At 43.0% G+C, this 27,983-nt stretch overlaps 1 protein-coding gene across 8 annotated transcripts in view; it reads right to left on the reverse strand.

The window, feature by feature from the left end:
* Positions 1-27,983, reverse strand: part of adgrl3.1 (adhesion G protein-coupled receptor L3.1) — a 623,227-nt gene that overhangs the window by 198,093 nt on the left and 397,151 nt on the right. For all 8 annotated transcript variants that reach the window (XM_055632233.1, XM_055632235.1, XM_055632237.1 and 5 more), the window contains one exon: positions 66-863. In XM_055632233.1, coding sequence (XP_055488208.1) covers positions 66-863 — 798 coding nt within the window. The remainder of the gene's footprint in view (positions 1-65; positions 864-27,983) is intronic.

Genomic DNA, 27,983 nt, shown 5'->3' on the forward strand with positions numbered 1-27,983 from the left:
TTTTCCATCTTACACACAGTAAAACAATGTCAGAGTCAAGCAGAATCAGACAAACACCACCTTACCTTGTTCATTGAGTAGACCGAACTCCAGCGAGTATTTCAGGACGTGGTAATTATTCCACACATAGAGCTTATGGTCTCTCGGATTGTAATCCACTGCTGCAATGTACTGGTAGGAGTTGGGAAAGATGATGTCAATACTTCCTTCCATACTTAACTCGGTGTTATAGGTATAGTCTATCTTATTCCCAGTGGCCTCATTGTCGTCATCTTCATACACAGATTTCACCACGTAGAGAACGCCACAAATCATGAAGGCATTTGAAGCTGACCTCTTATCATAGGCAGTATTCCAAGTTCCTTCAATCCGCAAAGTGTAAGGATTTAACTGGCTAATTACTATTTTGCCATTGTTCTGCTCTGTTGCATAGATGACCCATAACCCGTTTTCGTCCACCGCAAGATCAATGTCAGACTTCCCTCCCCATCGGTAAGGGGAGGTGTCGTGGTAATTGGCGCTGGCTATGATGGCCTCCCCACTCTTGATCCTAGTCCTGAGGTCAAACTTCACGATGTTTCGCGTTCGCTCTTTGTTGAAGAACAGCGCACCGTCATACACAACGAAGCCCGTTCCGTCCACTCGGTGAGGAAGCTTGTAGGTGATGGTGGGCCGTCCCGCAATGAAGTCGCCCATTGAAGAGTATTCCGTCAGTGTGTCTGTCCTGTAGGGAGTCCACGGCATGTAGTAGACCTTGTCCGAAGCTTGAAGTGGGTCTTTGCACCAAGCCCCAGACTGGTGATCGGACTCAAACAAGTGGTCCATCTGATAAACTGCTTGAAGTGTTCCGGGGCATAAGAAAACTGTGGGAACGGAAGAAAAGATAAACATGTTAAAATCCCACAGGGCAGCTCCACTTGGTTCAATCAATGGACAATTGTTTTCCCTTTTTCCTGTGGATCCATCAAACAACTTCAGTTTAAAGAGGTTTCTTCAAAGTTACCAAACTATACATAGTGATATATATATATATATATATATGTAAATGCTATGTTAAAACAATTAGAAAATCCAAATATAATCAGAATTTTCAAACACTAAACATGTTGCTTTTCATTTCTTGAAGAGGAAAATAGCTGCTCTTTTCAATAAGAAGAGAGAGCAGGGGCTTGGGAAATTATACTTCGTTCAATTGTCAGTTCGTTATAAATAGAGACCAAATTGCTTTTGAGACAAAACAGTTTAAGAAAATATTTAAGCAGCAGCTTTCACAAAATGGATGCGAAGATTAAATCGAAATGAAAGAGGCATGACATGAGAAGGAAATAAAGAAGGAAATCGATAAACCTTCTATGATCTGATCTTTTGTAACAAAGTGAAAAATGTGTATGCGGCGGCATATGTCCTGTTAGCAAGCAGCGAGATGAACATGGGGCGTCTAAACTTGGTTAACAACTGCACAACAGAGATGAGAGCAAACTTGTGGCAATGCATAAGGTTAATAAGGTAAGTGCATAACAGTGATCATAAGTGTGCAATTTCTAATTTTCGTATTACCTTTCTGATCCACTTCTACTTAGGCATTGGGAGAGGGAAGAAAGAAATGAAGAAGAAAAAGAGAATTGATTAATGGTATTCACCAGCAATGACATTACTGTAAAAAACACATTATGGGGAGAGCAAGTGGCTGGTCCGGGAAAATTATTCATAACTGGAAAATATTGGATTTGATTATTTTGTAAAAACCTGGTGAGAAACAACAGTACAATTTTCAAAACAAAATGATTCATAGAAATATTCAAAAAAGGTGTTTCCAATACTATATCGTCAGGAGAATCAGAGCATCAGTTGGATAATTGGTGCCGTACACAATGAGGAGACACAAGAAACTGCAGATGGTAGAATCTTTAAGAAAAGAAACAAAGTGCTGGAGGATCTCAACATATCAGGCAGCATCTATGGAGGGAATGTACAGATGATGTGTTGGGTTAGGACCTTTCTTCAGACTGGTGGACTAGAAGCTGTAAAAGGCAGAGGCAGAACAAAGACCGTCAAGTACAGAGGTGAGGGGGGGTTTTATTGACAGAAAGGGAGAGGAAGCAGCCAAGTCTAGAGGTGAAAATGAGACAAAAGGGTGACAGATAAGGAAAGGAGAGGAGGTGCGAAATGTAAAGCAGGAGGGAAGTGCTAAGTGATGCTCTACCTAGAGCTTTTCAGCGTACTACATCGATCCAAATTCAGGATGTAGGTGCAATGAGACAAGGGGGAGAGGATGGAGGAGAGGGGGTAAAAGAGAAGTATGGGACTCTGGGTGGGAGATGAGCATACAGGTGGGGTGGGGGGGGGGGGGGGCAGGATGACTGGGATAGGGGGGGAGATAGTGAGAGAAGTGTGGGAAAGAAAGTCCCGACCCAAGATGTTGTCAGTCCATTCTCTCTACAGATGCTGCTGGTCCACTTGTGGTCCTCCCGCACTTTGTTTTTTGCTCAATACACAAGGTGATGTTCCAACAAAGCCAACCTGGTATGAGTCACACACCTTTATCTTGTTTTCCTGGTTGATAATATTGGTTTTCAACATTTCAACACAACACCTTTTTTAAAATTAGTTTTAAGAGACTGTTTTAAATATTTGTCTTATCAGAAGCTTTCTTTGTTCAAGTATGCTCATAAAGGTCAGATATTTCTTTACTTGATTTTAGACTTTAGAGATACAGCACGGAAACAGGCCCATTGACCCACCGAGTCCGCGCCGACCAGCGGGGTCCCCCCCGTACATGAGTCCTATCCTTCATACATAATTTACAGAAGCCAATTAACCTACAATCCTGGACGTTTTTGGAAAGTGGGAGGTAACCGGAGCAAACCCACGTGGTCACAGGGAGAATGTATAAACTACTTACACATAGCCACGATCGAACCCAATCGCTGATGCTGCAAGGCAGCAACTCTACTGCTGCCCTAAATGCCATCACAATGGACAAATACCCACCAGATAATGACTTTGTACCCAGTGTGTTTAATATTCAAGAGCAATGCTGCGCTGAACATTTCATAAAAACATAGAAATTAGGTGCAGGAGTAGGCCATTCGGCCCTTCGAGCCTGCACCGCCATTCAATATAATCATGGCTGATCATCCAACTCAGTATCCCGTACCTGCCTTCTCTCCATACCCCCTGATCCCCTTAGCCACAAGGGCCACATCTAACTCCCTCTTAAATATAGCCAATGAACTGGCCTCAACTACCCTCTGCGGCAGAGAGTTCCAGAGATTCACCACTCTCTGCGTGAAAAAAGTTCTTCTCATCTCGGTTTTAAAGGATTTCCCCTTTATCCTTAAGCTGTGACCCCTTGTCCTGGACTTCCCTAACATCGGGAACAATCTTCCTGCATCTAGCCTGTCCAATCCCTTAAGAATTTTGTAAGTTTCTATAAGATCCCCTCTCAATCTTCTAAATTCTAGAGAGTATAAACCAAGTCTATCCAGTCTTTCTTCATAAGACAGTCCTGACATCCCAGGAATCAGTCTGGTGAACCGTCTCTGCACTCCCTCTATGGCAATAATGTCCTTCCTCAGATTTGGAGACCAAAACTGTACGCAATACTCCAGGTGTGGTCTCACCAAGACCCTGTACAACTGCAGTAGAACCTCTCTGCTCCTATACTCAAATCCTTTTGCAATGAAAGCTAACATACCATTCGCTTTCTTTACTGCCTGCTGCACCTGCATGCCTACCTTCAATGACTGGCGTACCATGACACCCAGGTCTCGCTGCATCTCCCCCTTTCCCAATCGGCCACCATTTAGATAATAGTCTGCTTTCCTGTTTTTTCCTGTTCATACACTTGCAATTAGGGCAGACTACATCTTAGATAAAAGAAAGAGCTGAATAAATCGTCAGGGACTGTTTGCCCCAGAGAGGGGTCCAGTTTGCAAAGAAATACCTCTCAGCCCATTTTATCACAGCTTACTTCAGTTTTCTTTTCAACTTAGCTTATCAATATGGGCTACAAAGTGGGGGGAGGGGGCGGGAGCAATATGGGGAAGACTGTTGTAAGATATAAGACATTGTGCTGCATAGTGGCACAGCGGTAGAGTTGCTGCCTTACAGCACCAGGGACCCAGCTTCGATCTTCACCACAAGTGTCGTCTATACAGAGTTTGAACATTCTCCATGTCACCGCGCAAGTTTTCTCCAGGTGCTCCAGTTTCCTCCTACACTCCAAATACCGGCTTCAGCAAAAATTGGCCCTAGTGTGTAGTGACTGGTCGGTCGGCGTGGATCCGGTGGGCTGATGGGCCTGTTTCTGTGCTGCATCTCTAAAGTCTAAAATAAAGAATTGCCCAATATTTACGAGCACGCTTGAAAAAGGGAAGCTTCTGATCAGACAGAATTATTGCGTGAAAATGCTCTGATTCTCTTGGTTATTATTCACTCTTTCTAGCTGAAGAAGACCACCTCAGGATTGAAGTCCTAAACTATGGCTTTCGAACTGTACCCTACTAATCAGTGTGCTTCAGAGAACTCGCTCTGGGGCCATCTTGGAACATCTGCATCCTAAAATCAGTTTTGAATATTCTGTTGGCTACTGAGTTTGTGAAGGTGAGAATGCCTTCGAGAGAAACTCTCCGCAAAACACCATTGGATGTCTCAGTCCAAATGATTAATTACTTTATGCAAACTGTTTCAATCCTTGTTATTGAAATCTGATATTCTACAAATAAAAGAGATTTAGATTTATTTTATCTGGAAGTAAAATGAAATAAGGGCACACAATGTGAAATGTTATATCTTTGCATTAAAACATTGTACCCATTCACAACAAGCTCACAATGGCATGCAATAGCACGCAACAAAAATCATCTCACTGTACCTCGGTACATGTGACAATAAACTAAACTGATCTGGTATCCTTTAACTGTGCACTACGGATGTCTTGATTGTATTCATGTATAGACTCTTCTTAAAGGTGGCACAGCGGTAGAATTGCTGCCTTACAGTGAATACAGCGTCAGAGGCCCGGGTTCGATCCCGATTACGGGTGCTGTCCGTGCGGAGTCTGTACATTCTCCCCATGACCTGCGTGGGTTTTCTCCGAGATATTCGGTTTCCTCCCACACTCCAAAGACGTACAGGTTTGTAGGTTTATTGGCTTGGTAATTGTAAAAATTGTTCCTAGTGTGTGTAGGACAGTGTTAATGTGCGAGGATTGCTGGTCAGTGCGCACCCGGTGGGCTGAAGGGCCTGTTTCCGTGCTGTATCTCTAAACTAAACTAAACTAAACCAAACTGGATAGTACTCAATAAAAATTATTCACTGAAACTCAGTATGCATGACAATAAACTAAAACATGAGGAAATACCTTTTGTACAAATTTTGTTATAAATTATAAATGCATTTCCTTTCCACTTGACAACAATAAATACAATGCTGCAGCAACCTGGAAGGGGGATCACAAGATGCCATATAATCTTGTGCCATGTGTATCAATGTCAATGTAAAAGGAAAACAATGGACTTACTGCAACCTCTGAGAAGTCTGTGATTTGCTTTCAGAGTCCTTCATGTGTCAGGTGCACCGTCAGAGGGAGGAGACGGGCATGCACAATGGCAAAGGCATGTAAAGGCAATGCACCCCTACAAGCCACTTTGTGTTAAGGGGCTGTCCCACTTGGGTGACCTAATTGGTAAGTTTAGAAGAGTTTGAAAAAATGACATGTTGAAGCCCTCCTTCGACTATGTAGAAGACCTCCTTTGACTATGTTGAAGACCAGCTTCGACTAGCTACGACTAACCGGGAAAATTGGACACCGAATAGTGGAGAGTGAAGACGACCTCCTTCAACCACCTTTCGACTATGATGAAGACTATCAATGACTACCTTCGACTACCTTCAACTGCCCTCGATTACCTACGACTAACATGACGACCCACAACGACTAAACCTACGAGTAAAAAAAGTATAGATTTTTTCCATGGCGACCTTTTTTTACTCGCGGGCATTTTTTTACTATATATTGAAAAAAACGCCACGACCTAGCTGAGGCCTCGAATGCACGGAGACCACTCTCAAGCATGAAGGAGAGTTACGAAGACCTCCTACGACCTCATGTCGAACATGCTGCGAGTACGAGTCGAGGTCAAACTCGCCAGAACTCACGGATTAGGCCATCCAAGTGGGACAGCCCCTTTAGATTATTCCACAGTAGTACAGCCTCTGAATGAGGTGAGCCATACATGTAGTTCATTGGTTAGTCAGTCAGTGACGCTGAGGCCTAGGAGGTCATAAGGCCATAAGTGATAGGAGGTAGAATTAGGCCATTTGGCCCATCAAGTCCACTCCACCATTCAATCATGCCTGATCTATCTTTCCCTGCTAACCCCATTCTCCTGCTCTCTCCCCATAACCCCTGACACCCATACTGATCAAGAACCAATCTATCGCTGCCGTAAAAATATCCACTGACTTGGCTTCCACATCCTTCTGTGGCAATGCATTCCACAGATTTGCCACCCTCTGACTAAATGGAGCACTTGGCACTCAATCTGTTCATCACACTGTTTCCATCAGTAGAACAAAACTGGAAGGGACCTTACTGGAGTACACACGTATCTTTCCAATAAACCTTTGTTTCCAGTAAATGAGCTCCCCAGCCCACAGTGTCTATACTGGCCATCAAGTACCCATGTTTTAAAACACTCATCCTGCCTTAACCCACTTCATTCTTCCCATATTCCTATCTACTCCCAGCATATTCACTGTGAATTTCCCCATGGTGTTTGGTAGATCAATCAACTTACCAAACACAACAATTCTTTGAGGTATGGAAGAAAATTAGAGCACTGGAGGAAACTCACATGGTCGCAAGGGGAACATGCCAACTCCACATAGTCAGCAGGAGAGGTCCAATTCGATCCTGGGTCTCACTGTCCCTTGTGCAGTGACTGCTCTCCCACTGACTATCAATGCTGTGCTCGTTTATAATCCCAACAACATCAATGAGCAGGAGCATTTGTAAAACTTCACAGAAGCCTGATATTCCGACACCTATCTTCAGATCTGAAGGAGGGTCTCGACCCTAAATGTTACCCATTCCTTCTCTCCAGAGATGCTGCCTGACCCACTGAGTTACTCCAGCTTTTTGTGTCTATTTTCAGTTTAAACCAGCATCTACAGTTCCTTCCTACACATCTAAACACTCACCAATGGCTGAACGTTTTGCTCAATAATATCCCATTCCATTCCCTCCTGGGGCCAAAGCAGTTCAGAATCCTTCGAAACCTCATTAGAAATATTTTCTTCACAAAATATTATACTTTCTAAAATAAATTATTGCCAATAAATAACCATAGTGGCGACAAACACTAAAATAAATTAACCAAAATATCATGATCGGTAAAAATTGGTAAAAGTGAGGCCACACATAAAATGGATGAACAGTACCTCATATTTCATTGAGGTCATTTACAACGCAGTAATTTAAATGTTGAATTAACAATAGCCTTTCCCCCTCATATTTCTCCTGCCTCTTCGACCCTCAAGGACACACATTTTTCCCACCATCTCCCACTATTCCAGTCATGCTGCTCATTTACCCGCCTCTGTACATTCATCTCTCAACACCAAGTCCCCCATCCCATTTGCTCCCCATCTTTCCCCTCCCACGTCACCTGCCACCATATCCCTCCCTCGGGCTCAAAATGTTCTCCTTTCCTTATCTGTCACCCGTCTTTCTCTTTTTCCCCTCTCGCATTTGTCACGTACTCCACCCATCTGCCCCTCCACCCATCCGCAACCTCACCTGCATCCGCCTATCACTTGCCCCATCTCCATCGCCACCTATCTCTTCCAGCTTTCTGAACAGTCTAAAGAAGAATCTCTATAATCTTTCCATCCCTTCTACAGGTACTGCCAGACCCGCTGAGATCTGCCAGCACTTTTGGTTTTTTTTCGCAATAGATTGATAATTTTTAGTCAATTGATAAAGAGCTCAATACAAGGCATTGTTGAGAATACATGTACAACCTTTTTTTCGTGCTTCATTAAGAAACCCATTATTAAAGATAAGGTTTAGCTTCGTTAACAGAGGGATAATTCTTTTATATACTCTCAATCTGCAGTAATTGCCTGAGATAATGAGAATGTAATTAAAAATCCTACGGAAGATAGAAGTGATTATTGGATGCACTTGCTCAAAAGCAGTCAGCTTTGGACGATGGAATGGGGGATGGGGAATTCACTGTTTCATGATTGGAATCATTGCCTGGTGAGTTGGCTGTCAGCATCTAAGGTCAGTGGGGCTCAACTTGAGCCACTGATATCAGTGAACCAGCAAGTTGCGTGCGCAAGTCACCATCCAGCGATATGCCCATGAAACCCAAGTTGACCTCTGGTGCAATTCTGCACTTTTGAGTTTCCTTTTTTTTTGGATGGGAAGTTAAACAAAATCAGGTGGATGTCAAAGATTACATGACATGATTTTGAGCGACTATTTGAATTACTATCATGCACAATATCTTTACTGTAATCACCAACACTGTGTAACCATTTTGGTTATATATTGCTGCTGGATAATGTAGTCTTAAGGGCCTGTCCCACTTAGGTGATTTTTTAGGCGACTGTCATAGTTGCCGAAAAAACGGTGACTGGACTCCCCTACGACAATGTCTACGACAAGCTACAACAACCTACCATCTTGCCGTCAAGCTACGGCAAGCTACCAACAACAGGCGACCCATTAGGACATCCACCTACGGCCACACCAACGACAACTTATGACCACACAGGCGGCAACCTACAACAACCAAAGTCAACCTACGTCCACCCCCGACTAGCTACGACCCTGTCGGCGACAACTGAAGACAATTCGGTCGCCAGTACCTGTCAACGGTTGATGTAGGTTGAAGTAGGTGATCGCCAGTGGGATTCACCAAAGTCAGCACTGGCAACAACCTACGTCACCTGGCGACAGTCTACGACAGCACCTATGTCAGGAGAAGTCAAACTATGCTCATTGGCTTCAACCCACTGTCGCCAAAGTATTTTGAACATGTTCAAAGTCCAGCGGCGACCAGAAAAATGCTACGACTCTTTGGGCGACTGAGGAGACTAGTCACGACCATACAGGCCACACCCCGGCAACCATGCAGTGACGGTCAAGTCGCCTGTAGTCTCCTAAAAAAATAGCCTAAGTGGGACAGGCCCTTTACATTAGAATGGCCACAACGCTGAATAATTCAGTACATTCCTGCTTGACAGACCAGTTGTATTCTTACAAACTCATCCCTGTGGTAATTGTCTTGAGTAAAATTGTCAACATTTGTTGTTCTTTTGCATTTAGCAAATTTTTCTCACACAAATTCCATAGGAGTGAATTTTTATTCTGGACCTAAAAGGTTTCGACAGTGATCCGTAAATTCAAATGGCAACTTTCTGTTACCCGAACAGCCATAACATAAAGTGCGGTGTCCATCATTGTTTGTGGAAAGTCTTTGGGGCATTCAGAGATCGTGAAAAGTGTTATGAGTATATCAATCACACTTCCCCGTCAAAACCTTTCAAGTTTGACCAGGGTTGGTGCCCGGTTTGAAGATTTGCTTCTTTCTAGCTGAGCCTTGGTCATGTGGCTTTTCTGGGCTGTCTTTGAGTATCTGAGGACTGCTGAGAAGAATTTCATCAGATTATTTTCCCTGCATTGTCCTGTGCTTTTTCTCCCTCTCAGGAGATCAGATGGTCTCAGGAGAACCACAGATGGGAAGGAGGTGAAGATGGACAGAAGGCAGAAGAATTTCTTTGCAATCAATCATAAAAGTTATATATTCCACACTAGTTGTTATGTTGTTGATGTAACTACTAAAGACAATCCTCAAAACAATCATTCTTAGTGATGATCAATTCAATACCACATGGATGTGGTAGCACAGAGGTGAGGCCATCGGTTTAGTAGTCAGAGATCTGGATTCTTTCATCCAGCGTCTCAAGTTCAATTCCCTGCACCACTGCTGAGGAATTCATATTCTAGTGCAGCACAGTGTGGCAGCGGTAGAGTTCCTGCACTTACAGCGCCAGAGACCCGGGTTCAATCCTGACTGCAGGCGCTGTCTGTATGGAGTTTGTACATTCCCCCTGTGACTGCGTGGGTTTACTCTGGATGCTCCGGTTTACAGTGCCACAGTGGTGCAGTGGTAATTTTGCTGCCTTAAAGCGGCAGAGACCCGGGTTCGATCCTGACTACGAGTGCTGTCTGTATGGAATTTGTACGTTTACCCCAAGACCTTCGTAGGTCTTCTCTGGGTGTTCTGGTTTCCTCCCACACTCCAAAGACATACAGGTTTGTAGGTTAATTGGCTTGGTATAATTGTAAATTGTCCCTATGTGTGTAGGATAGTGTTAATGTGTGGGGATCGCTGGTCGGCGTGGACTCAGTGGGTGGAAGGTGCTGCATCTCTAAACTAAACTAAACTCAAGTGGCTCATTATTCCAAGAGTGAAGAATACAAGATACACCTAGGATTAAACTTCTAGTTTGGAAAAAAAAAAATGTTTGATAATAACTTGATAGGGAAATAATTCTACCCAAAATGAGTATAAAAGGACTACAGGCAATATATTGTCAAGCGTGAAAGGGTTCTAAAAAGATTTACGAGGACGTTGCCAGGACTAGAGGGTCTGAGCTATAGGGAGAAGTTGAGTAGACTGGGACTCTATTCCTTGGAGTGCAGGAGGATGAGGGGTGATCTTATAGAGCTGTGTAAAATCATGAGAGGAATAGATCGGGTAGATGCCCAGAGTATGAGAATCGATGACCAGACGACATAGGTTCAAGATTGAAGATAGTTTATTGTCATGTGTCCCAGATAGGACAATGACATTCTTATTTTGCTTCAGCACAACAGAATATAGTGGGCATGAATAGGCAAGGTGAAGGAGAAAAGATTTAACAGGAATCTGAGGGGTGACTTTTTCACACAAAGGGGGGTGGGTGTATGGAACAAGCTGCCAGATGAGGTAGTTGAGGCTGGGACTATCCCAGCCTTTACAAAACAGTTAGACAGGTACATGGGTAGGACAGGTATGGAGAGATATGGACCATGCACTAGTGTATGGGACTAGCGTAGCTGGGACATGTTGGTCGGTGTTGGTAAGTTGGGCCGAAGGGCCTGTTTCCACACTGTATCAATCTATGAACACAAATGTTGAAAAACAGTGGAGTAATGCTTTTGACAATTGACAGAATAAATTGAGTAGTGTATTTAAGGCTTAAATCCTTCAGCTTTTATATGTTTTGATCAATAATTAGATTTTTGTTCTGGTGGAAAATAAGAAAAATAGACTAATGCAGTTTGTATGATAAATTGCAGCTAAATTGGTAATGATGAAAAGCGTTGGCAAGTGCAGAGTCTTCCATTCCCCCCACTCACTTCTCCTTGGTTACTCTTCCAACTCAACAGCTAGCCTGACATGAGGTTCCCACAAACAACTGCAATTGGTGAATGGTACATTAACACAATGTTTGCACTTTCAAAGCAACATTCTTGAAGCAATCCATATGGTTGGCTTTATGAAATAATTTGGCAGAAGAGTTCATCTGTGTGAATTTGCAACATGAGCTCGCAACCTCGATACTCAAACCTCTGACTGAGACTCTGACTGATGTTTGACTGCAAATACTGCTGGAAGAACTCAACAGGTTTGAGGCCATGCACCTTGGGCCCTGCTTTTGTGTTGCTTCAATCCATTAATGCACACAATGCAGAGTGAAGATGAAAGAAAAACAACATTTATTTTAACTTCTGTCTGTGCCTCCTCTGGGTTTGGGTTTTTGATGCAGTCCCTAGAAGTGCTAAATATTTTGTTACACAGAATACACAGAAATATATGGAAAAAAAAACATAAGGTATTTGCATGCAAATGAACAGTTACAAATGTTCACCAAATAATGCCTTCTCAGTAATATGCATCCATCTCCTCAGCAGCTCCAGATTATTCAGTAGAGTTTAACACATCTACCAAGTGAAGATTATGGGCCAGACGCAGGAAAGGAACACATTTATCAATGCATCTCCTAGGTGACCACACATAAGCTATTGTTTGTTTCTTAAAACATTAGAAAGATGAATGTGTTATGTTCTTAATGCTGAAAGTCAGCTCTTTAGTGTATATCATGGTAACTTTTAAAAACATGGTAACATGGTAACCTTTAAGAACTGAGTACCAGATGCCATGATTTGAGTCATGTGACATATTCGTATCTAATTGTTCTCGTGAATGTGTGTGAGAGTATGCGCAGTGCTCTTTTGTAAAAATAAAGATGTCCTACACTGGCAATTGCTCGACTGAAACTTGTGTGTGTTTTTGTCCACATGCCACTACCTTGATATCTTACACTACCAGTGTTGACTTCTTGTCTCTCTTGACTTCACGGCTACCATTTTACAACTACCATCAAGTAGACGGTAGAACCGTAATGCCCAGGTTCAAGAACAGTTTCTTCCCACCAACCATCGTATTCTTCAACACCACATAACACTAACCACAACTCTAAGGTCTACTACAAGCTTTATTTGGTTTGCACCACAGATTCAGGTTTTGCACCTGGTATTACTGATTATTAATTTATTGTACTCTTGTTCAGTGCAAATTTATTTCTGTGCTGTTGCACTAATGGGACCGTAAAGCTACAGCAAGTAAAAATTCCATTGTTCTGTCGCTGGTACATATAACTCTTGACTCTGTGTGCATCACACAAGTCACCCAAAACGTCACCCATTGTGTCCGAAGAAGGGTCTCGACCCAAAACGCCACCAATTCCTTCTCTCCAGAGATGCTGCCCGCCCTCCAGCATTTTGGGTCTCCCTTCGATTTAAACCAGCAACTGCAGTTCTTTCCAACACCTTTTTAACAGCTGCTTTTAGGAAAAGCTGTGGGAAAATGTAGTAAACTCTGAAGGCATGGATGATAATTTTGCTGCCTGTGCAGAGTATTATTTCATGGGAGTGGCAGTCAAGAATAATAATTCACCAGATGAAAAAGTAATGCTTTTCAATTATTTATGCTTGGTACCAGCACTAAAGTCAACACCCATATCGACTGACACAGACCTACCACCTCATCAATAGAACAATGCATGGGATCACTGCATAAAATCGCTTTCAACTGCATGGAACGTCTGCAGTATTTAGAAGAAAGATACAAGGGAATGCCACAATCTGACATTTACCTTGTTAATGATGTTAAATTGTAGAAAGATGAAGGTAGATGTTCTCAAGGCTTTCAGAGGATCGAACACCCAATATTTCCGTGGTGGTGAAGAAATAATCAGGGTGGATAACAGAGAGATACCAGAGAGATAGCAACAATAGAGTTCAAGTCCGAGCTGCCTACAGATGTGCAGTGGTAGAGGCACACCTCCAATGCTGGGAATTGCTTTATGTTTCTTATAGATTTCCTCCCGGCATACAATGTGACCGATCATGTCATCGCTGGCTTACAGAGCATTCATACTCCTCCATCAATATTCCTTTGTAACCTATTCCCTCCACAATCCCATCGACTCCCGGCAGATGCTATCACTCACTCCTGTGCAGTGGGGAAGTGTGAGGGCAATTTACAGTGGCCAATTCATCCACCATATCACATCTTTGGGATGTGCATGGACACAGAAGCATCTGGAGGAAGACTAGTAAAATGCTCACACTCCACACAGAAGGCATCATAGGTCAGGATTGAACATGGTTCACTGGAATCTGAGGCAGCGGCTCAAATGGCTGCATTACTGTGTCACCTGCTACAATCTGATGCAGATTGAATCAGACTGCAGCAATCTGACATAGAGTCACAGTCAAACGCCAAAAAAACGGGCCCTTCAGCCCAACCATCTGTGCCAACCATCAAATTACATTAACTTCATGTTATGATCCCCACACTCACACATCACCCACTAGACAGCAGACACAATTTAGACCCAACGTTTAGACTTCACAGATACAACACGGAAAGTGGCCCTTCGGCCCACTGAGTTTGTGCCGTCCAGAGATCGCCCCGTACACTCGCACTATCCTACACACTAGGGACAATTTACAATTACATCCAAACCAATTCACCTACCAACCTTTACATCTTTAGAGTGCAGGAGGATGCCGGAGTACCCAGAGAAAACCCAGAGACAGCATCCCGCAGTCAGGATCGAACCAGGGTCTCTAATGCTGCGAGGCAGCGAATATACCGCTGCGCAATGTACCAACCACAATTTGTGAGGCCAATTAATATACCAACCCGCATGTCTCTGGAATGTGGGAGGAAACTAGAGCACCCGGAGGAAACACAGGCAGTTACAGGAGGGAATGTGCGAACCCCATAAAGACAGCACCAAAGCTCAGAATTGAACCTGAGAGCCAGGAGTTGAGAAGGAGCTGGATCTACCAGCTGTGTGCCATTGTGCAGCTCAGATCTGTGCATTGAGATGAATTCTTTATAACAGATGCTGGAGAAAACTGTGTCAAAAGCTGGGCTTGTTCAAAATGGCAGCTGAGATTGAGGGAGGGAAAACACCAATTGTGTATAAGGTTTCTCAACAATTGTCACACATAGAAGACCTACGGTGTCACAACTTTAGCACAGGCTTTGCATGCTCTGTGCACATGCTGTGCTGTTGCACAGATAGTTGATTGAAAATTACCATGGCACAGTTGAGCAAAGGGGGCACTGTTGGACACGGTGAGGTAGATAGAGATGACTTGATGGAGGAAGAGAAAAAGGGAGATTGAACTGAGTTGAAGATACCAGGCCAGGATTACTTGCAGAGTGAGTTGGCGATCTGGGACAGGTGAAGAGGAAAATTGGGTCAAGATTGGGACAGCAGCTGGATAGGTGCTCGCATGTGCGGGAGCACGTGTGTGGGTGCACGTGCGTGTGTGTGCGCAGACAAGCAAGCGAGCGCGCACATGTGTGCAAAAAATCTGGTATTTCTAAGGCCCAATTTTTTCTTCATAATTCTGTAGCTTGTTTTGCTTCAAATTAGTTTATTATCAAATACTACAGGGTACAATGTAATCCTTTGCTCACACGAAACTCATCCAGCAGTACTGGTATTAAATTGAACAAAATCAGCATGAATATGTATTTGTATATAAAACCACATCAGGTCCTAATCACAATTCTCTATAGATCCTTTAACCACAAGATTATTAATTAACCCTTTTTCATTAGACAACATTAAATCTAAAATAAACTTCTCCCAAGTCAGTTCCTCAACCTACTGATCTAGAAAACTACAAATTCATCTCTGCAATTTTACAACCATTTTGCTTGCATCTCTACTTTCCAATTTTTTGCTATGCACCACATCACGGCTATTTACAGACAACTTCTACCAATGTTTTCTGCCTTTTGCTATTTCTGAGCTCCTCCCAAACCAATTTTACTCCTTAATTTTCTAAAATTGAGATATTTTCTCCTTAACATCTTTATTCCATACTTTATTTTCAGGGTTATCCTGCTCTACTTCCTTGTTATCTATGTGCAAACATTTAATTACCAATTAAACAACTGCAAGACATTGTTATCTTGCATCTTTGTGACTGGAGTAGAGGTGGCATGGTGGCATAATGGTAGAGTTGCTGCCTTGCAGCGCCAGAGACCCCGGTTCGATCCTGACCACAGGTGTTGTCTATACCGAGTTTGTACATTCTCCTGTGACAGCGTGTTTTTTTTCCAGATTCTCCGGTTTCTTCCCACCCGCCTGTGTACTGGTCTGTGGGTTAAACTGGTTTGGCTTCGGCAAAAATTGTAAAATGTCCCTAGCGTGTAGGAAAGTTTACAAGGTGATCACTGGTCTGCGCGGACTCGGTGGGTGAAGGGCCTGATTCTGTGCTGTGTCTCTAAAGTCTAATGCTAAATAAATGTGATATAACGTAGATTGGAGAAGGTACATTATGCGTGTCTCAATGAAAGAAATAATGGGCACTTCCTTGAAAGAGAATCAATAAAAGTACACAAGGTTGACTGCCAGAAGAGCTGAATGATTAAGGTACTTGCCAAGATCACATGGCGAGATCACACGCTGATATACATCTCATTGCTCGTTTGATGTCCACATCCATTAACACTTAAGTGCCTTCTTAGAAGCACACAATACAAACGGTGCTGAAAGCTGAACTTAATAATTATATCCGAAGGCTGATAAGCCGTTTGCTTGAAAAAATGTTTAAAGTATAGATTATGACACCAACATTAAAGGGCTTTGGAGTTCGAGCGTTTTTTGCATGGAAGACATAAAGCCTCGTTTGCACTTCCATCCCCAAACTCCGAGATTGCGTGCAATTGAATGGGGGGGGGGGAGAAAGCAAAACCGAAAAATAATCTATCGTGTTTCTGATTGCAATCTAAACCACTTCACATGACCTGCAGCGAGAGTTAACAAGCTAGAGCTGAGAGTTGACGTGTCATTGAGTTTGAAGATAGCAAGAGAAAGGTCATGAGAGGAAGAGATATAGGACAGGGTAAAGGAAATACAAAATACAAAAGGAAATACAAAAGAAAAAATGGAAATGTTATGGTAACATCATTAAATAAATATAATATTAAATAAATGTAAACTTAAATTGCTACGACTGAAAACAAAGAAAAAGCATTGTCAGGTATAGCCTAATTAAATGACGATGAAATGAGACTGCATGCCATTAAGTATTAACATCTTCAGAGCAGAACCAGGAATAATGATTAAAAACATGCACTTAAACGAACGACAAACAGAGATATCTCGTCTTAGAAAATGAACTGCCGAGCACAGTTTGTGCATTCTATGTAACTTGATGTATACCCTGGCATTCCCATGGCCAAACCGTTCTAGGTTCTCTGTGCCTCTGTTGCTGTGATCACCAACCTTGTGCCGTGATGTTAAGTAGTGTTCATTGCACACTTTGACATTGGCTGCACAGAATTAATTTGTGCAGCATTGGACTAAAGGTGATAGAGGCCACTCATGCAAGAGCAAGTTCTTCTTTACAAAGCAGCCAAGGTTTATTTCTGCTCTTGGTCACCTTGCACCTTCTACACCATTGAACACTGCACTAGGAAAGTAATGCACAAAGCAACCACAATTTGTGCTGTGACCTTTGAACAGTCTACTGAATCTTTAGTAGAAAAAAAAGTGATTAACAGACCAATTTCCCTCCAGGGATGAATAAAGTTTTATTGTATCGTAAATTGAAGAGAGGTGGCGCTTCATTCCATTTACACTAAACAAAGTAATTGACTACTCAAATCTATATGATTTGGGAAATGATAATTATCTCCATTATTTTTCACAACCCAATGAGATTTAGTCCGCAATAGGAAAATTAAGTGTTCAATCCAATCTATTGCTAGCCTTAATTAGCCTTCATAACAAAATAATACACTGATTAAAAAAAAGGTATTTACACAATAATTCATTTTTTGTTTAATTCCTGTCCAACATCACAGGATAAAAAATACAAAGTGCTGGTTGAACTCAGTAGATCAGGCAGCATCTGCAGAGGAAATGGACAGGCGACGATTTGGGTCGGGGCCCACCTTCAGATTGTTAGTTGTTGGGGGGAGAAAGCTGGAAAAGAGAGATGAGATGGGGTGGGACAAAGCCAGGAAAGTGATAGGTGGAAGTTAGACACAAAAAGCTGAGTAACTCAGCGGGACAGGCAGCATCTCTGGAGAGGAATGGGTGATGTTTTGTGTCGAGATCCTACTTCAGACTAGTCAGGGGAAAGGAAAACAAGAGATATAGATGATGATGTAGAGAGATAAAGAACAATGAATGAAACATCACCCATTCCTTCTCTCCAGAGATGCTGCCTGTCCTGCAGGGTTACTCAAGCTCTTTGTGTCTATCTTTAGTGGAAACCAGCATCTACAGTTCCTTCCGTCACAAGTGATAGGTGGATACAGGTGAGGGGAAATTTGATAGGTGGTTGGGTGAAGTAAGTGAAAGGCTAAAGGTGAAAAAAAGATAAAGGGTGGATACAGGGAACTGCGGATGGTGGTTTACAAAAAAATGACACAAAGTGTTGGAGTAACTCAGCAGAGCAGGCGGTATCTCTGTGGAACATGGATAGGTGACGCTTTGGAATCGGACACATCTTCAGATGGGAGATAAACTGTATTGGATAAGGAGACAATTGTAGACATCTTAGATTGGTTATTATTTAAAAGGTGTTAAGCAGATTCAAATTGCTGTTCCATCGGGCCATTGCTGGATAACTAATTTTATTGTATTTTGAAGCAAGAGGAAAGCACAGCTCCTGAATATGGCCAGAATTTGCCTAGGGAGCTATATAGCTCAGTTTTTATGATACGAAGGGGAAAAAAAATCCATTGTGTTATCTCAACGCATCTAGCCAGAGAATTGGAAGTTAAATGTTTTACCTTAATTTAACCGAATCACATGATGAGTTATGGTGGCATGCAAACCGTCACTGTGACCCAACCCGTCAATGTTGACCAAGATGTCTATCTGAGCAGGTAAAATGTTCCCGATGTTGGGGGAGTCCAGAACCAGGGTTCACAGTTTAAGAATATGGGATAGGCCATTTAGTACTGTGGCCAGCTCTATGAAGAGTTCTGATGGTTTCAAAGTTCTTCCCTTTAAGAATAGGCCACTGTGCTCTTCGGGACCTGCAACGCTGCAGAAATTGTTGTATACCCTTCACAGATCTGTGTCTCGACACAATCTTGTCTCGGTGTACGGACAATTCCATCGTCTTTATGGCTTGGTTTTTGCTCTGACGCACTGTCAACTGTGGGACCTTATATAGACATGTGTGTACCTTTCCAAATCATGTCCAATCAATTTAAATTACCACTGGTGGACTCCAATCAAGTTGTAGAAACACCTCAAGGATAATCAATGGAAACAGTGTGCACCAAAGCTCAATTTTGAGTGTCATAGCAAAGGGTCTGAATACTTATGTAGATTTGATATTTCCGTTTTTTTATTTTTAATTACTTTGCAAAAAATTCTAAACACCTTTTCTCACTATTTTATTATGGGGTATTGTGTATAGATTGATGGTTAAAAAAATATATTAATCCATTTTAGAATAAGGTTGTAACATAACAACATGTGGGGAAATGAAGGGGTCTGAATACTTTCTGAATGCACTGTAGCCCCTCGACTGCGGCACCACAGTGCTGTACCAAGACATTGTGTATTATGTGTCCGCAACTGTTTATTGTGTAGCGTGTGGCTATTGGCTGTTTCTCCAAGAGTACTGTACATATTAACCCTCTTATTTGGTTATAGTGGACAATCGGTAACAATGGACACCATCTCCCCGTGTAGGGTTCATTATAGTCAGGGAAAGTGAAGATGAGTGTGATGATCGGATGTGCTGGCGAGGTCACTTTGAATGAATAAAGTATCTTGTCCAGTATCCAATTGTACATGGCCAACACCTTTGTTCTGTTCTGCCAGCATCACAGTCATTAAATCATGACATAAGCATCATAAGATCATGTGATAGGAGTAGAATTAGGCCACTCGGCCCATCATCCATAGCTCTTATCCATAATGGATTTGAATCCTCATGTTCATTAGTTCTAGGAGCAGAATTAGTCCATTCGGCCACTCAAGCTACTCCACCATTCAATTGTGGCCCATCTATCTCTCCCTCCTAACCATGTTCTCCTGCCTTCTCCCCATAACCCCTGACATCTTAGTAACTGCATGTAAATGGAAGACCCGTTGCTATTCAAAGGCTAAATGTTCCAAGTTTCCAAATGTTCCTTTCTCACTTGTTGGGATGTCTGACAATTAGTCTCATTCATGGCTTGTGCAGCTTCACAATGCACACACTGACTGTCCAAATAAATCCATCAATTGAAATGTTTTGGGATACTCTTTCCTCTAGAGCTGCAAGTTAGGTCTTTAGCCATCACACAGCATCATTCAATATAACAAGGAAAACATCTATTCCCATCTGCCCACTTCTATATTTGTGAAGGAGTTCATCCAGTCTAGGAGTTTTTCAGTTTAGTTCAGTTTAGTTTATTGTCACCTGTACCGAGGGACAGTGAAACGCTTTTGCCGTGTGCTAACCACTCAGCAGAAAGACATTGGGTTTTCTCAGAGATCTTCAATTTCCTCCCATACTCCAATGACCTACAGGCTTGTAGATTAATTGGCTTGGTATAAGTGTAAAAATTGTCCCTAGTGTGTGTAGGATAGTGTTAATGTGTGGGGATCGCTAGTCGGTGTGGACTCGATGGGCCAAATGGCCTGTTGCCGCACTGTATCTCTAAACTAGACTGAAGATAAAGTCCAGTGATAGCTTGAGGGTTTCCAATGAGGTAGATAGTAGCTCAGGACCACTCCCTAGTTGTTGATAGGGTGGTTCACAAAATCATACTGCATTGATACAGGGCCTTCAGCCCAACTCGTTCATGTCGGCCAAGATGCCCCATCCATTGGCCCTCACTTAGCCCTCTAAATATTTCCTATCAGTGTAACTGTCCAGATATCTTTTGAACAAAACTTACCACAAAGTGTGTAGGAAGGAAATGGTGGGAGATTGCAACCTTCACGAGGTCGGACCTGTTTCAATAAATGCAATCAACCCGGCGTGCAGAATCAAATAAGATCAAATAGAACTTTAGGCTACAATGTTAGGCTGTGAATGCCATACGCAAGAAGAAGAAGAAGCAGATGCTGGTTTAAATGGAAGATAGACACAATATGCTGGAGTAACTCAGTGGGACATGCAGCATCTCCAGAGACAAGGAATGGGTGACATTGCGGTTCGAGACCCTTTTCTCCAGAAATGCTGTCTGACCCGCTGAGTTACATACCACAAAGTGTTGGTTTCAAGGCAAAATATCCCCAAAATCCCCAAGGACCTGCCCATCCGTGGCTACAGCCTCATGGAGTGGGAGGGAGGCACCGCCTGTTGGGAGAGAGGGGGACGGAGGAGGGGAGGGTCATGGGAGGAAAAGGGAAGGAGAGTGTGGGCGGAGGGAGAGTGTGGGTGGAGGAGGGGGGGGAGGGGAGTGGGTGATGGAGAAAATGGGATAAGGGGTTCAGTAGATATTTTTAAGGCAGAGATAGACAAGTTATTGATTAGAATGCGTGTCAAGGGTTATGGGAGAAGGCAGGAAAATGGGATTAGGAGGCAGAGATCAGCCATGATTGAATTGCGTAGTAGACTCGACGGGCCACTTGGCCCACTACTACTCCAATTACTTGTGAACGTTAAAACCCTCATCACTGTGCAGAATACCAAAGATTGTGGACAATTGGCCATTGGGAGGAATACTCCCCACCACTCTATCAAGGATAAGCAAAGAGTAGCCGTGCTTGAGTGCACTCATTGGCATGCAATTTTTTTAAAGGGAATATATGATTTCTGGAAAACGACCCAGGTAATCCAAATTCAAACCTGTGCATGCTGCATCATTTGTCGGTCCTAATTAAAGATTTTGTAGAAAGTTTAAAAGGTGCTGGTATAATTGGACAACAATTCTGATCAAATGAATCCACAACTAACCTGTGCAAGGATATTATAAATTCAGAGTCATTGTGAGAAATGTCCAACCTGAAAGTTTACTCCATCACAAAATAAAATAGTTATGGTTTAGTCAAGCACAATAATGATTCATTTTAAAATAGCAATTATAAAAAAAATAATGCAGTGATAATACCTCAAATAGATGTTTTGCTTCATTATATCTAATTATCCCGTTTAATGTATAATCTTAAAACAGTACAATTCAAGTGTTTCCTGTGTTATTAGTCAATCTCATTTCCATATATGAATCCATATTAAATTCTAAAACTGCAACCTGCCATTATTAAAGAAGGATAAGACTCAAAGTAAACAGCAAGGGATTAAACATTATCAAATCTGGGTACGTACAACTCACTGAAACGACTGCAAGAAAAAGCTGTTGATAATGAGATGTAAAGAAAGACACAAGATAGGCACAAAAAGCTGGAGTAACTCAGTGGGACAGGCAGCATCTCTGGAGAGAAGGATTGGGTGACATTTAGTCAGTTCCTTTAGTCTGAAGAAGGGTCTCAAGCCCAAATGTGCTTCCGCTGCTCTTTGTGAACTTCTCCACATTGGTGAGACCAAGCGCAGGCTTCGCCCAACACCTCCACTCAGTTCACAATAACCAACCTGATCTCCCGGTGGCTCAGCACTTCAACTCCCCCTCCAATTCCGAATCAGACCTTTCTGTCCTAGACCTCCTCCATGGCCAGAGTGAGTCCCACCGCAAATTGGATGAGCAGCACCTCATATTTTGCTTGGGTTGTTTACACCCCAGTGGTATGAACATTGACCTCCAATTTCAGGTAGTCCTTGCTTTCTCCCTCCTTCCGCTCCCCTTCCTAGCTCTCCCACAGCCCGCTGTCTCCACCTCTTCTTTTCTTCTTCCTGCTCTTCCCCCCCACCCACCCCCACATCAGTCAGAAGAAGGGTCTCGTCCTGAAACGTCACCTATTCCTTCGCCCCATAGATGCTGCCTCACCCGCTGAGTTTCTACATCTTTTTTGTCTCTCAACCCAAAACGTCACCCATTCCTTCTCTCCAGAGATGTTGCCTGTCGCGCTGAGTTACTCCAGCTTTTTGTGTCTCTCATCGGTTTATACCAGCATCTGCAGTTCCTTCCAACACATAAAGAAAGTTACATGCATGGAACAGGCAGCAAGTCAAGGCAGGCACTGAGAAGGTGCCAGTCTATATCCTACTGGACCTCACACGGAGGTGTGGGCTGGGCAGAATGACAAAGATATTTGGCCTCTCTGAGTACCGTTGAAGGAAAATACTGAATCCTGCCAAGGTTCCTGCTCTCCGTAGGTAGAGTTAAAAACTACACGTATGTGCAAACACAGGATTAGGCCCAGCTGCCGCACCCATGCCAGAATTGCCAATACAAAAGAGCTCAGATATTCTTCAGGATCGTTCCTCCCTAAAACGTGGTCGATCCATGTTCTCCAGTTGTGCTGCCTTCATACGTGTCAGGAGCAGAATTAGGCCATTCAGCCCATCATGTCTACTCTGCCATTCAATCATGGCTGATCTATCTTTCCCTCACAACCCTATTCTCCTGAAGAAGGGTCTCGACCCGAAACATCATCCATTCCTTCTCTCCAGAGATGTTGACTGTCCCGCTGAGTTACTCCAGCTTTGTGTCTATCTTCCCCCCATAATCCTGACAACCATTCAAATTATCGCCTGACCCACTGAATTATTCCAGCACTGTGTGTTCTACTCGAGTTCCAACATCTGCAGATTATTGTGCCTCTCAGAAATCTTTTTCAGATCATGTCTCATGTTTAGTTTTAGTTTAGAGATACAGCGTGGAAACAGGCCCTTTGGTCCACCAAATCCGCGTCACCCCGTGATCACCCCATACACTGGTTCTATCCTACATACTTGGGACAATATACAGAAGCCAATTAACCTGCAGGTCTTTGAAATGTGGCAGGAAACCAGAGCGCCCGGAGAAAACCCACGCAGTCACAGGAAGAACATACAAACTCCATACAGACAGCACCCGCAGTCAGGCTCGGCAAGGTAGCAACTCTACCGCTGAACCACTGTACTGCCCTTTAATGTTAGAGTGCCCAAATGCAATGCACGGAGAAAATTGCCCACAGTATTTTATTTGTCCATATAAATGGGAAACTAATTTGTGCAGGACATAGAAGTGTCGTAGACAATCCAGTCAGAAGTAGCGCCAAGGGATTAGTAAAGCCTTCCATGTTGGGAATCATAGCTAGAGATTCTTGGACTGTGATCAGTGCCCGAGGAGTCAAGCTGGCCATGAGAAGCAGAGCAACCACATCAGCAGAGGCGATCCAAAGAAGATAAAATGTCACATTAGCACTCATTTCAGGACAAGGCTTCAGTACATCTATCCTGTTGAACGAAGGTGACAAGCTGAGAATGCTACAGTGGCTTTGGATCAAAATCACTTGCATAGCATTTAAACATTTCCAACCAAACACTTGAACAGACCGCAATGCCCACAGTTCACAGTAACAACTCTCTAAATTCATCCTCAAAAGGAAGGGTTTTGTCTCCAGAGGCTTACTCCATAACAAATCCCCAGAATAGGTCTATTATTATTCCTTCTTTCATTACCACCATGTCACAGAAGATTTCCACAATTTTGCTTATTGAAAATAAGGCATTATACTGTGTATTACATTTTCAGTCTTGTTTTAAACCAAGTCCTTTTCTGAGGCAAAAAGCTGATTACTCTAGTGTGACACTGTCACTGGGCAAGTTCCTTCACATGTCTCACATGCAGAAGCGTACGTTAACCATCAAAGTGCCACAAAGACCATGTGGAAAGTGACAGATTTAACAAGCTTTCTGTATCCTTTGTGCACTTTCTGCATCATTAATTCGTTGTGTTCGGCATTTCATTTCAAAAGGAAAAATAGATGCTCAGCAGATCTAAACATTCACAAGAACCCAGCTCCCACTGCAGATCTCATTCAATCTGAGCATCAGGGGAAAATTCATAGTGGGTTCGTAAAACATAGGAGCAGAATCAGGCCATTCCGCCCATGACCATTCCGCCCATTAGCCCCACCATTGAATCGTGGCTAATCTATCTTTCCCTCTCAAACCCATTCTCCTGCCTTCTCCCCATAACCTTTGATACCCTTACTAATCAAGAACCTGTCAATCTATGCTTTAGAAATGCCCATTGACATGACCTCCACAGCCATCTGTCATTTCACCACCCTCTTACCAAATAAATTCCTCCCCATCTCCAGCACTTTGTGTCTATCTTCAATATATACCAGCTTCAGCAGTTCCTTTCAACACATCCTTTCCATCGGCACACTATCCAGGCCTTTCACTATTCGGGGGAAATATTTATCACATCTTCATTCACATCAAATGACTCTGATTCTGGGAATTATGTCTTGACTGGAAACATTGATCATCCCTCCATAGATGCTGCCTGACCCACTGGGTTCTTCCAGCAGTTTTTTTTGCGTGATATCCCAGCATTGGCATTCACCTGTGTCTCCACAGCAAGGATCTGCCTTGGCAGCGATGTCTTATAATTGGCTTCCAGCCAGCCTCCATAAAGGCAGTTGCACTGTGGAATCGTAGCACCAACTAAACAATGGAGCACCAAAGATCACATTGGGAAAGTGCTGAGGATGTTGATGAACCTGCACAGTTTATTGCACGCCATTGTGTGACTATCACAGAATAAAATACAAATCAGTCACGGCACAGTGACAGATCAAGGCGACACGGTAGCGCAGTGGTCGAACAGCGGTAGAGTTGCTGCCTTACAGCGCTTGCAGCACCGGAGAACCTGGTTCGATCCCGGCTACAAGTGCTGTCTGTATGGGGTTTGGACGTTCTCCCTGTGACACCGTGGGTTTTCTCTGAGATCTTCGGTTTCCCCACACTGTGAAGACGTCCAGGTTTGTAGGTATATTTGCTTCGTAAATGTAAAAATTGTCCCTAATGTGTGTCGGATAAAGTTAATATGTGGGTATCGCTGGTCAGCGGGGACCCGGTGGGCTGAAGGGAATGTTTTTGCACTCTGTCTCTAAAACTAAAAGCTAAAACTAAATTGAACAGACATTGAGAGGAAGATATGATAGCAATAGTGCTAGTATAAAACCTAGAAAAAAGACACAAAGTGCTGGAGTGCTAGACAGGTGATCTTTCAGGTCAGGACATTATCTTCAGAAGAAGGATCCCAACCTGAAACGTCACCTATCCATGTTCTCCAGGGATACGGCCTGTCCCGCTGAGTTACCCCAGCATTTCTTTTTGGAAACCATACAAAACATCTCAGTTAATTTTCCCCCATAAAGCAAATGCACAGTTTAGGAGTTATCCATTGAAAGGATGGCTTCAATTTGCAATCTAATACAAAGTCCATTTCCCCTCTCAGTCTCCCACTATTTCAGCATTGCTACTTCATCTTCGAATGTCAGGTTTGTAAACCTTTGAATGCAAGCCAGCGTGCGTCACCATCTGAACTCCAACCAGGGTGCTAAGTTGCTAGTTCTGAAATGCAAATTAGTCTGGAAGGGACGCCACCTGCAGAGCTGCTAATTGATCGGCGCCGTTTCTTCCTTGTGTGCGACCCCGCTGCCAACTCCAGCAGGCTGTGGTGGCAGAAATAAAAACAGAAGCCAAGAGTAAAACATGCAAACTCTGTTGGGAGCGCATCCACCGTACGGTGCTGAAGATCATCAGACACGTTCACCAGAACTCGCAACCTCCTGACGCTGGGATCCCACAAAAAGAGCAGTGATCAAGGCAGAAGGAATGGGTGACATTTCGAGTCGAGACCCTTCCTCAGACCTGACCCGAAGCGTCACCCATTCCTTCTATCCAGGAATGCTGCCTGTCCCACTGAGTTACTCCACTATTTTGTTTCTATCTTCAATGTGAACCAGCAGTTCCTTCTTACACAGTGATCAAGACAGATGGGCAGACTCCTCGGAAAGGATTCACACAGAGATAGATAATGTAGAAATGAGTTAATGAAGTTTTACTAAGTCTCTAACCATCAACGATGGACAGTGCACTCAATAAGGTTTAATGGAGAAAAAGCATGCAGAATATGTTAAGCATGTTAAATGTATAAATTGTAATTTAACACTATACAGCTCTCGTGACCCAATACATCTCATAGTCAATTGCCAGTCATTCACCTGCCGTGTCATTGGGACTATATTAAAATAATGATTAAAATAAAGCACACCTCCAAATTCAGGGACAGATTTTTCCCCAACTGTTGTCTGGCAAATTAACCATCCTATCACCAACTAAAAAGTGGTCCTGACCTCTCATCTACCTCATTTGAGGCCTTTGGACTATCTTTAATCGGACTTTACTGGACTTTACCTTGTCCTAAACGTTATTCCCTTTATCCTGTATATGGACACTGTGAATAGCTTGATTGTAATCATGTAGTCTTTCAACTAAGCTTTTCAATGTATCTTGGTGCATGTTACAATACACTAAACCAAACAAAAAAAAGTTTCAGAACGAACAACACCTCAACTAGTGGGAAGGTGCTACAATAAGATATATACAATGCATTCAGAAAGTATTCAGACCCCTTCACTTTTTCCACAATTTGGTACGTTAAAGCCTTATTCTAAAATGGATTAAATTCATTTTTTTTTAATCATCAATACCCCATAATAAAAAAAATGAAAACAGGCGTTTAGAAATTTTTGCAGTAATTAAATACCTGAAATATCACATTTACATAGTGTTCATATGCGTTACTCTGTACTTTGTTGCGGCACCTTTGGCAGCCATTACAGCCTCAAGTCTTTTTGGATATGATGCTACAAGCTTGGCACACCTGTATTTGGGTAATTTCTCCCATTCTGCAGGTCCTCTCAAGCTCTGTCAGGTTGGATGGGGAGCGTCGATGCACAGCTATTTTCAGGTCCCTCCAGAGATGTTCGATCAGGTTTAAGTCCAGGCTCTGGCAGGACCACTCAAGGATATCCACAGGCTTGTCACAAAGCCACAGTTTAAGAATAAGGGGTAAGCTATTTAGAACCGAGAGGAGGAAACACTTTTTCACACATAGAGTTGCGAATCTGTGGAATTCACAGAGGGCGGTGGAGGCCGGTTCACTGGAAACTCTCAAGAGAGAGCTAGATAGAGTTCTTAAAGATAGTGGAGTCAGGGGATATGGGGGGAAGGCAGGAATGGGGTACTGATTCTGGATGATCAGCCATGATCACATTGAATGGCGATGCTGGATCAAAAGGCCGAATGGCCTACTCCTGCACCTATTGTCTAGTGTCTATCACCAGTCATGTGTTGTCTTGGTGCTTAGGGGTATTGTCCTGTTGGAAGGTGAACATCTGCCCCAGTCTGAGGTCCAGAACGCTCTGGAGCAGGTTTTCATCAAGGATATCTCTTTACTTTGCTCCGTTCATCTTTCCCTCTATCCTGACAAGTCTCCCAGTCCCTGCTGCTGAAAAACATC

The sequence above is a fragment of the Leucoraja erinacea genome, chromosome 3 (assembly GCF_028641065.1).
Source record: "Leucoraja erinacea ecotype New England chromosome 3, Leri_hhj_1, whole genome shotgun sequence".
Classification (NCBI taxonomy): domain Eukaryota; kingdom Metazoa; phylum Chordata; class Chondrichthyes; order Rajiformes; family Rajidae; genus Leucoraja; species Leucoraja erinaceus.